General features: G+C 36.9%; 1 protein-coding gene across 3 annotated transcripts in view; it reads left to right on the top strand.

The window, feature by feature from the left end:
• HSPBAP1 (HSPB1 associated protein 1) overlaps positions 1-18,852 on the top strand; it is a 71,616-nt gene that overhangs the window by 6,709 nt on the left and 46,055 nt on the right. For 2 of the 3 annotated variants that reach the window (XM_081315128.1, XM_081315127.1), the window contains exon 2: positions 18,006-18,185. In XM_081315128.1, coding sequence (XP_081171254.1) covers positions 18,006-18,185 — 180 coding nt within the window. Of the gene's footprint in view, positions 1-15,167; positions 15,991-18,005; positions 18,186-18,852 lie in introns of those variants that run through there. The other variant, XM_081315129.1, reaches the window with a different exon arrangement.

Raw genomic sequence — 18,852 nt, 5'->3', positions numbered from 1 at the left:
AAGTTGGCCATGCTGAGTTGGCTATAGTGAGTTGGCCGCAGCGAGTTAGCAGTGGCAAGTTGTCCCATTCCCTCAGAGATTGCTATCTTCAGCAGTAAGATGAAAAAGGTGGGTCTTTTCAATTGATATCACCTTTGGAATAGTATTTCCATTGTGATCCAGATGACTCTTACTCTACTGGCTTTCAGGAACGCCATCAGAATTTGGCTTTTCAACAGAGCCTGGGTTTATGGGAGAATGTTATGGGCTGCTTCCTTTAATCTGGAGTTTTGTGGATATAGAGTTTAATTTATCTTTGGTGCTGTGCTTTATATTACAGTGTGATTTGGATTTTAGCCAACATACATAGAATAGCTTCAATAAGCCTCTCAAGTCAGTTTTGATTATAGCATCATATAAGCCCTGTAGATGAACAAATAAAAAGTAAGGGGGATTGGGGTGCCCTTGATTTGTATTTGGATGGCAGATCACCAGAGCTATAGATTAGACTGGGAAGTTAAAAAAAAGAATGCAAAAGCAAACCATATTATTGATGAGAAAACTATGTGTACATATCCATGAAGACAAAAAGAATTTAACTCAATATTAAGATGTAGATACATAAGACTATCTTGTGTATCCATTCACAAAAAGTTGGCAATGAATTTTATCAGTATAAATAAAGTCGGGTGGAGAGAAATGATTTGACAGTTACAAGAAATGTACATCTTAAATGGCTTCATTTGCTATTTGAAAATAATGGTAAAAATTAGATTAATCATATTCCTGAAGACAATAAATGGATAAGTGTGTATGATTTAAATTACAGGGAATTGCCGCATGGCTATTTCATTAAACCTATCAACATGAGGTCTAATTTTAAGCATATTTCTTTAGAAGAAAATTTCATTAAATTGAATGTACCTTGGTGATAATATGCAGAATATTGCATATTTAAGTGATTGAGACCCAAGTAGTTGGTTTTCTGTTTGATACTAATCAAACATTTGAGAATCAGTTTGGTGTAGAGGTTCATGCGCTAGCGTAAAAAACAGGACATTGTGAGTTCCAGGCTGCCTTAGGCATGAGAGCCAATGGGGTAACTTTGGGCCTGTCCCTCTCTCTCAGCCCAACCCACTTCATAAGACTGTTGCTGTAGGGAAAACAAAAGTCAGGAATATTAGGTATGTTCACCATCTTGGGTTGACCAAAGTACGTTTAAAAAGGCAGGATAAAAATATAATAAGAAATACTGAACCAAATTTAAATGACCACAGACTCCTTTTCAAATCACATACTTTGTAGATATATACAGTTGCAAGAAAAAGTATGTGAACCCTTTGGGATTACGTGGAGTTTTGCATGAATTGGCCATAAAATGTGCTCTAAACATCATGTAAGTCACAACAATAGAAAAACACAGTCTGCTTAAAATAATACTACACAAACTTTAGTTGTTGTCATGTTTTAATTGAAGATAAGATGGAAACATTCACAGTGCAGGGTGGAAAAAGTATGTGAACCCCTAGCCTAATGACTTCTCCAAGTGCTAGGTGGAGCCAGGAGTGAGCCAACCTTGACTCCAATCAGTGTGATGATATTGGATGTGTTGCTGACAGCTGTCCTGCCCTTTAAAAACACACACCTGTTTTGGGTTTACTGGTCTCAAGAAGCACTGTCTGATGTGAACCATGCCTCGCAGAAAAGAGCTCTCAGAAGACCTACGATCAAGAATTGTTGACTTGCACGAAGCTGGAAAGGGTTACAAAAGTATCTCCAAAAGCCTTGATGTTCATGTGTCCACGGTAAGACAGACTGTCTACAAATGGAGAAAGTTTAGCACTGTTGCTACTCTCCCTAGGCGTGGTCATCCTGTAAAAATGACTGCAAGAGCACAGCGCATAATGCTTAATGAGGTAAAGAAGAATCCTAGAGTGTCAGCTAAAGACCTACAGAAATCTCTGGCACATGCTAACATTTTTGTTGACACATCTACAATAAGGAAAACATTAAACAAGAATGGAGTACATGGGAGGACACCACGGAGGAAGCCATTGCTGTCCAAAAAAAATATTGCAGCACGTTTGAAGTTTGCAAAAGAGCACCTGGATGTTCCACAGCACTACTGGCAAAATATACTGTGGACAGATGAAACCAAAACTGAGTTGTTTGGGAAAAACACACAACACTGTGTGGAGAAAAAAAGGCACAGCACACCAACATCAAAACCTCATCCCCACTGTAAAACATGGCGGAGGGAGCATCATGGTTTGGGGCTGCTTTGCTGCCTCAGGGCCTGGACGGATTGTTGTCATTGATGGGAAAATGAATTCCAGAGTTTATCAGGACATTTTGCAAGAAAACGTACGACCATCTGTCCGCCAACTGAAGCTCCGCAGAGGATGGGTGATGCAACAGGACAATGACCCAAAGCATACAAGTAATTCAACAAAACAATGGCTTCAACAGAACAGAATACGCCTTCTGGAGTGGCCCAGTCAGAGTCCTGACCTCAACCCGATTTAAATGCTGTGGCATGACCTTAAGAGAGCGATTCACACCAGACATCCCAAGAATATTGCTACACTGAAACAGTTTTGTGCAGAGGAGTGGTCCAAAATTGCTCCAGATCATTGTGCAAGTCTGATCTGCAACTACAGGAAACGTTTGGTTGAGGTTATTGCTGCCAAAGGAGGGTCAACCAGTTATTAAGTCCAAAGGTTCACATACTTTTTCCACCCTGCACTGTGAATGTTTCCATCTTATCTTCAATTCAAACATGACAACAGCTAATGTTTGTGTAGTATTATTTTAAGCAGACTGTGTTTCTCTATTGTTGTGACTTACATGACGTTTAGAGCGCATTTTATGGCCAATTCATGCAAAACTCCACGTAATCCCAAAGGGTTCACATACTTTTTCTTGCAACTGTATATTCATATTCTATACAGGTAGTCCTCAACTTACAATTGGTTGCTTAATGACCATTAAAAGTTCCAAGAGATCTACCTGTGGGTTACTTGTGACCCAGATTCAAAGTTCTGACAGTCCCCCCTACCCCGCCCCCACAGTCGCTTTGGGTGTTTGGCAGCTGGGCTACTTTTACAACTGTTTTCACCAAGGCACATCATGTGATCACATTTTACAATAGTTTTGCCAAAACCTGGCATTTCCTTCCAGTTTTTGGTCAAACTATACCCAAAGCGAACCATTGGTTTGTTTAATGACCACAGCATTGGCTTAATGAGCATCGCAAAAAAGGTCATAAAATCAGGTTGCTCATGTGGCAAGCCAAATTATGAATGTTACTTAAAGTCACTAAATTTGTTATATGTTGTACATCTCTCTCAGTAGGCAAAAATGAAAAAGAGGGGAAAAGCTCAATTGAATAGAATTTGCAGGAGTGAGATACAAAAAGAGCTGTTACTATTATATGAGCCTTTCTGTAAATATGTTTCTTAACCATCTGACTGCACTTGCCTTTTACCTAACCATATTATCAGTAATTCTTTTGTAAATGCAGCTCTGTTACAGGCCTTTTTAAAAGTAATTCCCTTGAAGTGGTTTCTAGGAAAGTGAGCAAGGATAGTCTTAGGCAGTGCTTTTTTTGTAGAAGAAAAAGGTGCCGGAACTCACACATGTCATACAACCCCTTGCCTACCCTACAAGGTTCCATCCCAAAAAGGTGCCAGAACTCCGTTCTGAGCGTTCTATGAGGAAAAAAGCCCTGGTCTTAGGCAGTCCTACAACAGGAAATACATTTCATTTGAGCTCAGTGGGATTTAACAAAGCAGACATATGCAAGATTTCGTTCGTTCTTTTTACAATTTACCGTAATGCATGGATTCCTTTTTTAATCTCACAGTTGATTCCCCAGTCTCCAAAATGTTATCTTGATAAATTATTATATGCTTGTAAGAAAAACAGCTGGATATCACTTACTCTAAAAATAGGTTGTTATTTTAGTAAGCAGATTCTTTCTTTGGAAAGTGATTTTAAAACCTCTCAGTTAAACCCTATATTTAACCAGCATGGTTTGCTGGAAGAAGACTACTCCTGGCATGAAATGAATTCTTCTAATGTGCTAAATTATTCAAAATAATTGACAGTACATTTAACCTCTTAACAACTTTGAGACCACTTTTCTACAAAAATCCTGCTGTGCTAAATTCTTTATTTTTCCATATTCTGCACAATTCCCAACAATTAATTGAAAATTATTAATAGCTTTCTCTTGTATATTTAGGAAGCTTTATGTCTCTCTCCCCCTCCCCCATTTCTGAATCAGAATTAATTTTCCAAAGAAAGAATAAAGCAATGGAAAGATGAAAACAGAGAGATCAAAATGATGTGTCTCTTCCTACTCTCTTGGTTTAACATTGTTCACAGATAATACTAATAATGAAGGTGGAAAAAGAGTTTCGCTAGAGTAGCAGGCTGAATATTCATTAAAGTCAAACACTGGGTTGAATTAAATTATTGCTTTATATTGAGGGGCATACTATGTGGATGAGAAAAGAAAAATTGATTGACTAGGCTAATATATTATTAAGACATAGGTTGCCATAAATATATCACAGTTGGCTAAGCTTCCACCACAAAGTTAGTCATGGTTTATGAACTACAGCGGCTCAGTTCACACAACATGAACCTAAATGCCAAATGAACCATTTTCCAACTTTGTATAGCATTGTATGAAAATGCTAAATGAACAGAATCCAGTCACTGAAAGTAAAGGTTGTTGAATATTTCCTGTCTCATAGGCCACATCAGAACTTAAGAGCACAGAAAACATCCAGGAAAAATCATTTGAACTTCATTTGAGGAAGACTGCTAGCAAAGTCAATATGGGAGCTGATTGATTGATTACATGCCATCAAATAGCTGTCAGCTCTTAGTAATCATATGCATAGATTTTCTCCATGAGGATCTGTCCCTAACGTATGTCTTCATCTCTTCCAACAGCATCCCCATCACCACTATAATTTAGTTCATCCCAATTGCTGCTGGTCATCCTCTTCTCTTTCCTTCTACCTTTCCCAGCATTTGAGAGAACTAGGTCTTTGCATAATGTGTCCAAAGTGAGATAATTTGTGCTTCCTCTAGCCTCATTTTTTCACTGTCCTCCTTGATGATACTTGTCTTGTTACCATTATTTAGCTTCTAGGGAAATCAGAGTATAATTAACAGGTGTAGTCAAGGAATAATCTTAACACAGGGATTGTCCAGCATCATCTACCCTGTGGGCAAGACTTTAGGAGAGAAAGGTTTGGGTACAGAAGTAACTCTTGCTCCAAATATATTTATTCTATGCATATTTCTTATTGTATGATGGTACAGATGACATTTTGTTGATATTGTAGACTGATCATCAGGATACAATTCCATGAATTAGTCCAATAAAAGAAAGTGTATATAACTCAGGGGTGAGCTGTTGGGTTCTTGGTGCTTGCTGAGCTTGGCTGTTTTCTTTTAGACATTTCATTACCAAGCTAGATAACATCATAAGTTATGGTAATGAAATATCACTAAGAAAATAACCAAGAACTCATGGAATGAATAATACATCAGATAATCAAGTAAGAAAAGAAACAAGTATTGAGCATTGCAGAGATGAAGACTTTGCTAGGGACCAGAAGTCCATTGTAATCAGGGTATCTGCAAGATGCCTCAAGCAGAACTTCTGAAGAGGAATATTTCACAATTAGGACCACAAAATGTATATGCATACAAATAAAAAAACAATACAGCATTTTGTTTTTTAAAGCTGCTGTTTTCTATAAAATTATGTACAAGACAGCCAATAGCAATCAAATGCAAAATAATATTCAAGTATCAGACAAAACTGCTTCTGAGGTCAAGGGTTTGGCTGAATAAAAACACTTTCACATGTTGGTAGACATCAGGTTGGACCAGGGAGAGTTCCTGAGCCTGAGGAAAGCTGTCAAGATCTTCTAAATTTTCACTAGAGATGCTTTAAAAGTTGAAAGGAAGAAAGAAGCTTTTCTAAGAGGCAGAGGCAGGCTTGTACAAGAGATACATTTCTTCAGAAGTATCTGCTTAATTGTAGATTAATAGTACCCAGATTGCTTAACAACTACTTAGGAATTTGTGTTTTTTATATTACGTAAAAGAGGTTATAGTGGCTAGTCTTGGATGCAAAGAAGATGAGAATGTGTGACTCACCTGATGTTGCTAAACTGTGACTTCCCACAACCTATGCAACCCAATTAGTCATGTCTACTGAGACTTCTGGGACAGTAATTCAACTGTATATGGAGCTCCATAGGTTCATTAATCCTAATGTTTCATGCATCGAGGTGAGATTTCATGATGAAAGAAAACCATTTTCTTCATATCCTACATGTTAAACAATTTGTATATTGCATTGACATCACTAGTAAAGATTTCCTGCATGCAAAATAACCTGTGACAATTTTCCATTGACTTTGAAGGTGATTAGGTAGGTATCTCAAACATGTTTCTGCCTTATCAAAGCCCAGGGGGAATCCTTGAGTCTCCTTTGCTGAAAATTAAAAGCCATCTTAGGTAGGACACAGATGAAAACTATCACAAAACTCTTCAAATAAAGTACTGCAGTTTCAAAAAAAAACAAAACCCTGGAAAGTCCCAAGTGTTCTATGATTGCTGGAGAACATGAGAAAAAGCAAATGCGTTTATGATTTGCAAGAAACTATGCAGAAGGACAGAGGGAAAATGAATAAAGCCGTGCCTGCTGTTTCTGTCCTTCTGCCAAGTTTCTTCTCTCATTCCCCTGTTAGGCACAGGAAGCTGAAGAAGAAATGTAGCCTTTGCTTTTTCAAAAACTTTGGTAAGGGTAGAAAGAAACAGCTAGGAGAAGCCCCTGCTGTTTCTGTTTTTATCTAAATGACTGTATTTAAGAAGTTTTCTCATCAGGAGCAAGAGACATTTACCCTATGCAAACTGGTAAGTGACATAGTTGATGCTTGCAACTATTTTTCCCTTGTAGGCTGGTCCTTTCACTAAAAGTCAAGAGGAGGACCAGCAGAAAGAATGATGTTGCTTTTCCCCTTAAAGTTTTAAAACTCAAAAAGAGAGGTAAGGGTATTTGTGAATATTAAACAGGCCACATATGAGGTGTCCCAGTTAAGAGACTTGCAGTCCAACAATTTGAATTTGCCCCTATAGGGATGCTGCTTTTTTAAAAAAAAATCAGTTGATCAGAAGCAAATCTACATACAAAACTAGTTTGATTTTTCAAAAAATAGATGGGGTTCTCTGTGCAATGAAATAGTCTTGTAAATGTGATCAGCCACATTTTTGGAAACCAATAAATGTCAAATACAATTGTTTCTTGAAGACTTAAGAAAAATTGCAGAAATTATTAAAAAGCCTCCCTGTTTGTAGAGATGAAGTATGTGCTTAGGATTTGGGTGACTTGAGTCAAATTGATATAATGCCCAGATGTGACAGAGGTCAAAGCAAGACAAATCCTTCAGGGAGTGCAGAGACAATCACTCTGTCAATCATTATCCAAGCCAGTGTTTCTTAAAATGTGGCCCTAAATACCTGGGAGTCCCCCAAGACTCTCTCAGGTCCACAAGATCAAAGCTGTTTGCCAGTCTGTGTTGAAACACAATATTAAAATGCCATCAAATCATCTTGAGAAGCAGTAGCTGTGTCGATTTTAATTTTTAATATGGTAAATATCGATACAAACAAAAGCTCTTTTGGGGTCCTCAATAATTTTTAAAACTGAGAAAGGGTCATGAGGGAAAAAAAGGAGACATTTATCTAACCCAAAGCACTTCTATTGCCTTTCCCCCGCCGACATCACTCAACAGATTTTGGATTCCCTGCAGCATTCATGTGGCTTAGCTTAAATGTCTGCATGAGGAAGCCCTAAATTCAAGCCAGCTCATACAAAACTTAACTAGAGCTATTTTTGTGGCAAGTTCTGGCTTTGTAACACTTGGCATTTCTTTGAGTTTCTACACAATACGTGTATCCCCCTAAGATCCATAAAAGAATGAGGGAAGAAGGAGGTGGGGTCCTACCTTCAAGTCACAATGAATTATTTTACAGTAGTGAGGCTTTCCAATCATAGCTCTTCGGGGAAGGAAGCTAAAAAATGATAGATCATAGGACTAGCCTGGAGCTCAATGTCCTTTGTTAGTCTTCATACCCAGGAGCAAGAATATTAAAGGAGTGTTAGGAAAGGCTGCAGAATTGTGAAGGTGTAAGCCTTGAAAATACTGAGGGTTCATGTCCTCTTGCCATAGTTGGTTCCACATCCATCATCTCCCCCTCTCCCCATCCTATCTGATTTTTTGCCGTTGGTGCCAATTATGTGGAAAACAAAACCACCTTTGCTATTTTTCATTCATCATAACTCCCTAGCTCCAGCCCCAAACCACATTTTGCAAGATGCTTGCCTAGAGAAATGGCTATGATATATGTAGATCCCACATTGTCCCCCACCCAATCTATGTAAGGAAGGAAGGAAAAACAACAACTGTTTTTCCAAATCTTGGGGAAATGTCTCAGAAATAAGCATACCTTTTTCAACAAACTCCAAAATATCAACCCGACTTTATTCAGTACTCTAAAATGCGGTTTACGTAGCAAAAACTTCACTGAATTAGTTTTTTAAGTGTTATCAACAGCTCTCTTTAATTTTTGTGCATGAAGCTATTGGTATTAAATAGCTTTATATCATGCTGTTATTTTGTACAGCTTCAGGCAGCATTTGTAATGCTCCTGTTTTCCCCATAGCAATAACCTTGCAAGGTGGGTTGGCTGAGAGAGAAAATCATCCAGCCCAAACTACCCAGCTGGCTTTTATGCCTGTGAGAGAACTAGAACTCACAATCTTCCTGTTTTTAGTCCAGTACCTTAATCATTGCATCAAATTGGCACTCTTGTCTATTTCCTGTCCATTTTCTGTGACAGTAAATGAAAGATTCAGATTGAGGCCCCTAGCTGATTTGGCAGCTTCCGGTCAGGTCAAGCTAAATCAGCTTGTTTTCTGAAATGTCAAACTGAGTTCCAAATTGAACGCTATCATCTGGGTACACCTGTTTTGCATAGATGGGTGCATGGCTATTAGAATGGGGAGCATTGTTTATCCAATCCTCAACACTGATCAGGGATCAGGAGAAAGCAAGAGGATTCAGTTTTCTTAACTGGGAAACTTCAGAGTTGAAAACAGGGTCTGCAATGTTGTCACAGCAAGCCAAATGCCGTGATGTTATAATAATTGCTGGAGATTTCTCTTCTGCCATCCCAGAGAAGACTTAAAAAAAGGCCTTATGGTGGCCACGGCATCACAATCAAACTACCATGCAAAGAAAGGAGGCAAGATTTTGTTTTCGATGTTGTGGATTACCCATTGTGAAACTGTGGATACCTCTATAAGCACTGTTGCATCACTTAGTGAAGATGTTGCTGGTCTTAATTGGAGCTGATAAGCCAGGACTATCTGTACTTTGTTCCTTGGCCATCTTTGCTTCCTGGAAGTTATACTTAGGCAACAAATCTGTGCACAGCGTATGTATATGCTGTGCTGTCTTTGAAGTGAGTGGGGGTGCCTGCCTGCTTCTCAATGTAGTGATTCTGTGTTAGGATTTTGGTTCCGTGCAGAGAGCCAAGATGGAGGAACTTGAATGTTATCCCAATCAAATCAGTTCAAGTAGCTGCTTTCATTCAGCATTTCTCTTATCTTTTGAAAAAGAAGCAGATGGCAAACTTCACAACTCATCACTTCCACCACTTTTGATGCAGAAAAAAGAGGGGAGGGAGAAGTGATAGGGCTGAATGAATGATAAAAAGAAACAAACCAAACCAAACTAACCAAACAAACAAAAACCTGTTCAGCCAATGACTCAGCTATGCTCAGCTTTCTTGTTTTCTGCCTGCCTTTTAGTTTATCTGTCTCTTAAAACACCACCTGATATTCCTCTGGCTAATCCTAATGCTCCTTCATTTAATTTTTTTCCACCCCATCTTTCTTTCTTCTCTGTTTCCATTTCCACTTCTTATTGAAGATGGAGATAGAATGGCTAAGAGTAACTCCAAAATAACTATCTTGGCAATTGGCCTATTTACTGATTGTGCAAACAAGATGTCTCTTCTACAGGTGAGATATAATCCTTTCCCCCTTCTAGACAGATTATTTTGTAAGGTACAGAGATTTCCTCTCTACTGTCTTAGCAGTTGTCAATGGGTGTGGAAAAGCTCAGTCATTATTTTTCTTCATATGAACCAGCAAACATAGCCCTCTGTTTTGAAAATATAGATACCACACCAAGAAAAAGTTATGTCTATGTTTTTCCATTCTATGGATGGAGAACAATAGTGCTCTCCTCCTTGACTACTCATCCCTGTTCCACCGTGGACACCCTAGCTGCTTCTATTGTGGAACTTACCATTACTTTGTCATTAAATAATACAGTGGCCTAGACTTCCGGTTTGCTGATGTTGCCGCCATGGACGTCTGGATGGCAAGCTCCGTCTTCCGAGTCCAATTTTGCTGCACTGGGGGACCCTGGAAAGGGTCAAAAGTCAACCTGTATGGGTGACCAGCAAGGAGGGGATCCCCATTGGATTGCGGGAGGGTGGTAGCCCTCCCACTTGATCCAGGGCTGCCCTCCAAACTGGTGGACAAAAGACTGGCCATAGCAGTATGGCTCATCACTAGTCTGCAGACGGCCGAAGTCACACTTACCACCAGACAATTTTAAAGCAGCGTGGATGAGATTGGGTGAGATCTACCTCTCTTAAATCCTAACTATTTTTTTTACCTGCATAAGCTGCTTAAAGTTCTTTCCCCCCTGTGGAGAGGGAAGGGAGATTTTATCCCTCCCCCTACAAACAGTGGTGACTGACTATTCAGGGGAGTTGTGGACTAAAAGATTTTCTATGCTTATTGAAGATTGGGGTTTTTACTTATAAGAAAGAAGCAAAACTGAAAAGATTATAAAAACTTTCGATTTAAAAGAAAATTTTAAATGGTAGGGGCGACATCTTGTGGCTAAACCCGATACTACAATTTGTTATTGCTTAAAAGACACTAGGCCAGCAGCCCAGACAATAGATAAGACTTATGTAACCTTGAGACATCAGCTGTGAGAAGCCCAACTGTGTTCCTTATTCAGTGACAAAATCTTTTTTTTTGCATTCTCTGATTGTAAAGTTTTTAACCTAATACACAACTAAGAGAATATGGATGAAGATCAGGAACAGATTCTCTCTATGTTGAAAGCAATTCATCAAACTATTCTTACAGCTACTGATGAAATAAGAGGTTACAGAAAAGAACAAGATATCAGCTCAGATATACGAACTCAAACTTTGATTACAACTAAAAAATCAACTACACAGAATATAACAGAAAAGGTGGAACAATTAAAGATTATGACAGAAGATTCAACTGATCAACAAATACAGTCAGTGGAAAACCCAGAAAAGGGACTGACAATATACAAAAAGGAAAAGACTTTCTACATAAATCAGAAGGAACCTGAGAATTAAGAAGAAGAACAGATTGAAGAGAAGATAAACAGTTCAGGACAACTACGTTGAGATGAAAAAATAGACGATTTGTTAGTCCTCTCAAAAAAATGGTGAACAGATGCTTTTTTCTAGGTCAAAAAATCTATATAACAACACAGGGAGATTTGTTTGATGATTCAAAAGCATGAATATGGAAGACGATTTGGCAAAAAAAGAAAGCCAGAATAAGACTGAAGAAAATTGGGGTTTTGACTCGTGAGAATTAAAATACAATATACTCAAATAGATAAGACGTGTACTCTTAATACTTGATATTGTTATGAGATGAAATAGAAAACTGGTCATTTATAACTAATATATAGTATAAATATTAATAGTTAAATTTGAACATTGATTTGCTTATAAAGGTTACATTTAAATGTAATTTATATATATAAGCTAAAAATCTTAATGAATGTAATAAATAATGTTTTTATTTAGCGGTAATAATTATTAGTTTAAATATGAGATAGTAAATATTAAGAGAAAAAGACAGGAAGTATTAAATGTTGAAATAGGAATTTTGGTTGCTAAATTTAAGATATCTGGAATTTACCAGAAAATAAGAATATTATATTGTATTACTAATTAGTTGATGTAAGATGGTGAGAATTCAGATAGATAACACATGTATTCTGAACATTAGATCTTGTGGTGAATTGTGATAAAGGGAATTGGGGTTATTTAAAACTTGGAAATTATAAATATCAAACGTTAAATATAAATATTAATGGGAAACTAAAAATTGGTAAAAAACAACCAGGACATTGATGGTCTAAAAAGATTGAATGTTAAAAAAACTAGGATATGTATAAACTAAAAATTATTGATCAATGTAAGAAAGTTATTTTTTACTTATACTTTGAAACTTGTATTGAAGAATTGTATTAATTTAAATATGAGACAGTAAATACTAAGGGGAAAAGAGAGGAAACATTTAATGTAATAGTTTGAGATCTGTACTAAAGATATTTGTATGTTATTGAATTATTGACCAACTCAGCCGTCACGTTGCTTTTGAAATATTTAAATGTAAAACTAGAAAACCAATAAAATTTTATAATAATAATAATAATAATAATAATAATAATAATAAAAATGCATGTAACTCAGAAATGCAAATAATTAAGAGCGAGGGGACAATAAGCTGCCTAATATTTGGAGAAGAACAGATCAATTAATTTCCTCATATACTGTGATATAGATTTTATCACAAGCATTTTGGCAAATATTTCAAGCTAAAATTATTTAGCATTCATATAGGCAAGGTAAAAAAGTTTGCAGGTGGCAAAGCTTTTTTTCCCTTTTGAACATCTATCAATGTTGTAATTTTTTCTATCTTCCCAGACTGTTTCTTGAAAGACATATGCAACCATGCATATTTAAATTCATTTTAATAACTCGGGATGGTTCATGTTAGCTAATGTCCATTCTGACTTCAGATTGTGACACTGGCTCCTTCATAAAGGAAAGTAGTTGGCTCAGTGAGGCAACTGACTCAGTATCTTTGTATCATTTGTTTTACAAATTTGGCTTAGATAGGTTTAAATTTACTTACCAATATGGGCACAGAATAATACAAAGAAGCAAGATCTCTGGTAATTGATCCATCAGATCCTATACTCTGCAGGGCAAATATAGGAAGGCACCTGGACACAAGGAAGAGTATTCCAGCTGCCAGCCTGGTAAAGTTGTGAAAACCTTCCTGGACAAACAAAGCAGTAGCTCAGAAAGGTGAAAGCTCCTGGTCTGATGAATGTGCATGAAATGCTTTGCTTATGCTTACAGCTCTCTGAAAAGGATGAGTGATGTACTATAGTTAAATGACCTACCCTTGAAAATGCTTCCCTGATCATGCTGACAAGGTGAAATTAGCTTGTGCTTATAGCACTGTGTTGGGTTGCCAGGCTAAGCGATCTAAAGGGATGAGGGTGGAAAGAGAAGCTAAAATCCCAGATGGGGTGAGATCCCATTCAATTGGTGAGGTGTTGCAATGAGTTCAGATCTGGGCAATCAGAAGAATTATGTTTTTTTTGCAGAGGCTGACATCAACAGGTAGATTACAATTGTTCCTGAATACTATGTCATAAATGAAGCATTTTGCTTATTATTTCTTTATTTACACTATACAGTTTGTCCTTGTTTAGCTTCTGTCTCATTTAGTGACCATTTATTCTTATGACAGTGATGACAAAATAACTTCACAACCAATCCTTGCATTTATGACTCTCCAGGTCTATAAAGCAAAGGAAAACTGAAATAAGATCATAAGTACAATCATGTTTTCACTTAGCAAACTTTTCACTTAACAACTGAGTTGCTGGTCTCAATTGTGATTGTTAAACGAGGACTATATACTTTGTCCCATTCCTAATAAACATTTTGGCAAATAAAGTTTTAAAAAGGATTAAGGGCCTATATAAACAATGGAAATCAATAGGTAAAAAACAAGTATGCCAAAGGTGCCATTTGTTTAATCTAAAAGTCAACTCACCAGTGGAGTAGTGTTGTTTTGGGCTTACAATGCAAATATTTTGAAAAATACAAGTATTCTGAAATACTTGTAGAGTAGGGACAAGCCATATTTCTAGGGAAAGTGTGTACCATAAAATGGAGGCCATCACTGAGAAGACTTGCCTGGACAGAATCCTACGAATCTCTCAAAATAATAGAAAATTAACATTTAGCATTTTAATTATTAATTTGGGAGAAAAAAGGATACTCAAAGCTGTAAAAGGAAAGAGAATAATTCGATATAACAGGCTTACTTGTCCCAATTCAGAGTGATATAATATCCCAAACTTTAGTGGTTATTGGTTCTCCATCTCTACTCAAAGCTAACTAGGGTGTGTTTCAGCCTGAAACTCAGAAGACTATTGATCTTCACTTCCTGAAGGGGTAGTATGGTAGGAAAAAGCACTGTGGTTTGTTGTATCTCCTGCAATAAACATCATTTGTACTGGGTGTTGCACTTTTGATTGCATTGGGGTTGCATCAGAGAATAAAACTAGTGTCATTCTGATTGGAATATCTATTCCTGCTTGATGATCATCAGTATTCCTACTGGATTCTCTTTTCAGCCATTAGTGTTGGGAGCAACAAGCAGAGGTTTGTTTGTTTGTTTTTGTACCACTAAGAAAGACTATTTCTACTCATTGACATCTCTTTCTAAGGCAAAAGATCCATGTTATTTTATGGTTCCTAGTGCGCCTTTCCAGAGACCTAGAATTTCAGTCCAGATGTATTACACATGACGAACCTTTGTAGAAAAGTCTACCAAAGCAAAATGAGCAAAAGGACAGCTGAGCAGCGATTAAGCACAGTTTAACTAGGAATTATTGCATTTCACTGGGAGACAGTGCTAGAACAGCTGCTGGATCATGGAAGGCTACCTCTGTGCTTTATTACCATGAAATGAATGGGTGTCAAGAAGCATGACAGAATTCTAATAAGTAAAATAGAACTTAGAATCTAATACTGTATGTCAGAAACAAAATGCCAGACATTGTCATTTTTAATCCATAAAAATGTCCTGGAAACTTGTTCTCTTTTATTATCATAAAATATTTAAACACACACGCACACTCATCTTTTCTTTAATCTCAAGTCAAGGTCACCACAATAGTATGTCCAATAAGAACTAGTTAATCCATTCACAAAGGCAAATTTCCCCTTTGCAAGGCTGAAACAACATTTGGCAGAGAATACACCTCTTGTGAAACTCTCACTCCTTTAGACATGGAGCAGAGGTTGATGCTAAGAGTTAAGTCTCACTCCTGCCTTTTCAGTCTTAGGTATATCATGCCATCCAAATTGCTGCTTGTGAAACATCACAAAAATGATACTTGATATGCAAAGCCACAAATTAAAACATAAAGAAATCCTTGTGGGTTGTTATTATTATTGGTTTGTTATTCAGCTGAAGGCAGGGAACATAACCAATTCTCTTGCTTTCTATTTTCCCCACAACCACCACCCTATGAAGTGGCTTGGGCTGAAAGAGGTTGACTCAGCCTTCCATCCTTCCGAGGTAGGTAAAATGAGGACCCAGATTGTTGGGGGCAATTAAGCTGACTTTGTAATAATGCCGCTTGGGGTGTGTGTGAAAGCCCTAATAAGCAGGCATATACATAGAATGAAGGCTACTGCTAAGCTTGTAAGCCGCCCTGAGTCTTCGGAGAAGGGCGGGATATAAATGGAATTAAAATAAAAAAATAAAAAATAAATAAAAATGTACAATTGTTAGAAGAGTACCAATAAAGGAGAGTATTTGTAGGTCAGGGTTGAAATGTGGGATCCTTGGTGCTCTCTGAACTTGGTTGTTTTCTTGCAGATGTTTCATTACCCAACTTGGGCAACATCATCAGTGCTAGTTTGTAGATTTGTTACAGTACACGAATATTTCTGCTGGATGAGATTGAAGCCCATCGTGATCTAGCACTTGGTTTCATAATGTGGTCAACCAGATTCTTTGAGGTACTTGTAAGCAAGGGACAGAGACAGAGCCCCCTGCCACCCATACGCCTTCAAGTGATATGTGGAGGCATATTGCTCCCTGGGCATGGAGTCTTCATGACTAATAACCCTTGATAGCAATGCTTCCCATGAATGCATTCAGTCTCTTTTTAAAGCCATCCATTGGACTCACCATTGCAACATAGTGTGACAATACAGGTTAATCGTCTGCTCTTTTAAGAATGCAGATCTCTGCTTCTGATGATTTCCTTGCTCTGGTAAAAACAGTAGTTCCAACCTTTTTTTTAAAAAAAAAAACCTTCTTTCAAATAATAGAGAGGGTTTATGAAATTCTAAAGCAGGAGCACTGAATTCTAATTTGAATGGACAGGTACAAAACCTCGAATGATTTCATGAATACTTAAGATGTATTTATTTGCCCCAGTAAACTATGCCAGACTTTCCAAACCAAGTTGCATCGATTACCATAATTCCCAGACGGTATGGCTGGAAATTAGAGAAGATAATGTCTAACAAATCTGAAGGAAATCAGCTTAAAGGAAGCTACTTTATACAATACTGTGCTTAACAAAATTTTGATAAAATAATAGATGGCATAGCACCAGTATTTTATAAGACTTTATAGTTATCTTTCCTTTCTCATTCTCTTGCCAGCTTTGTTTTTATGTTGAAGATGGTTTTATTTTATTTAAAGTTATTGTTCTGTGGCTTTACTTCTTTCTATAGTTTTAAATTGCTTCTCTAAGTTGCTAGGGGAATATTGCTTATTAGGAGTAAACATATAAATAATCCATATAAATAAATAGGTTCCTGTTTGAATTGCCATTTAATGAAGTATGAAAAAAGTTGGTTTCGTTTGCATAACATAAAAATGTTTTTAAACAATTAACAGTGTTCTGATTATTTTAAACTGTTCAAAGGTTCCCTAAAGTTTGTTACCTATGATTGCTATGGATTTTAAAAAATCTGAGATCCGCTCAATTTTTTTAAACTGAAAAGTGGAGTAGTAGTATCTTCAGTGAATTAGTTTTTAATTTTTCCAATTGTAACCTTTAATAATCATTATTTATAAAAATAAATTTTTTCAGTGAATCTTTTACAGGCTTTAGTATTGTGACAGCAGGAGGCAAGAGGAGACTATATTCCCTGATCCAACTTTTAGAAAGTTTTGTGACTTTCAGTAACTTTGAACAAACCAAAAAATCATTATTCAATATTGGAAAAGATTTTTATAATTTCTGGCTATAACATGCTTTTTTTAATTCTATATGATGGTTATATTTGTGTGGAAAAAAAGGTCCTTTCATTTAACAGGTCCCTTTAGGGCAATTTTTATAAAAGTACAGAGTTTATTCAAGGCTGCCAACATTTCACGAAGACAGTTTCAGTGGGCATATAAATCTTAAGGCATAAACCTAAATCAAGGATTAGCATAGTCCTTCAGGAGGATTATGTTTAGTCTTTCTTTTTTAAAATTGAAGAGTTTTTTTTTAAAAAAAGTTTGACACTGCAGAAGATATTTAAATATACAAAACTGATTGAATCAGCATATTCAGCAATCTCATGACAATGCTTTATATCAGCTTTTTCCAAGTTGGCCTCCCGATATATGGGACTACAAATATCACTGTCCCCAATGAATGCTCAATAACTAGAGATGGTGGACATTGTTGTCCACCATAATCAGATTGTGGAAGATTGCTATATATAGAGGCATCAACATTTGGAAAAGCTGTTTTTTCTTCACTACATTTCCTTTAAACATTTGTCAGTTAGAGACCTGTGATTAATTTCACATTAAGTCTAAATTGCGATGCTATGATGCACATTAGAAAATCACTGTTGAATTTTTATTTACATTTTAACATGTTCCTGCTGCGATGGCATCAAAATTGGGTGAAATGAAACATTTGAAGTACATGGGATATGGAAAAGATAACTTTATATATTTTGATGCTGCCACTGTTCTCATATGATAACTTAACTTGTTATGAGTCTCTTTGTTTCATTTGCAGGTGAGCAGGTCAAACCATTTACACCAGAAGAAGCTAAAGAACTTGTGATGACTCTCCAAAAACCAGTGGTCTTCAGCAACATGACTTTTGATTGGCCAGTACTTCATTGGAATGTTACACATCTGGCTAGTCTATTGGCTGGAAAGAAAATACTTTTTAGAATAGGAAGGAAGGACACAGGTAGAGAAATAACACCCTTCTTTCTCATTTTTCCCTGTACAGATATAGTACTTCAGGTGTATTTTCTCCTTAAAATAAATGGGAAATGTTGCAGGATGGTTCACAGTAATATCATCCATTCTAAAATGATAAAGGACAATAATAAAGCATGTCCACTGTGAGACAGATTATCAATTAAGTTCCCTGCAAGTATATAGTGAAATGAAACATCCATTGATATCCATCCACCACGGGTAACCAATATTCCTGAAAGAAATTCATTCTTTTTCCTTAAACCTACCATCTCCACATCTAATTCTAAGTGGAGGAATCCTAATGATCGGATTCTTTCCAAGGGATGGGAGGAAGTTTACCTGTGTGAATGGAAGCCCACTGACATAAAGTTTGATACTATGCAGGTAATCCTTGACCTACAACATTTCATTTAATGACCGTTCAAAGTTATAATGGCACTGAAAAAATGATTTAGGGCCATTTTTCACCCTTACAACGGTTGCAGCATCCCCATGGTCACATGATCAAAATTCAGACTCTTGGCAATGGACTCATATTTATGACAGTTGCATTATCCCGGGTCTTGTGATCACCTTTTGTGACCTTTTGACAAGCAATGTCAATGGGGAAGCAAGATTCACTTAACCATGTTACTAACTTAACAACTACAGTC

Source organism: Vipera berus (assembly GCF_964194415.1).
Source record: "Vipera berus genome assembly, chromosome: 1".
Classification (NCBI taxonomy): Eukaryota; Metazoa; Chordata; class Lepidosauria; order Squamata; family Viperidae; genus Vipera; species Vipera berus.
The sequence above is the reverse complement of the archived record's forward strand: the minus strand, read 5'-3'. Positions and strand labels throughout refer to the sequence as shown.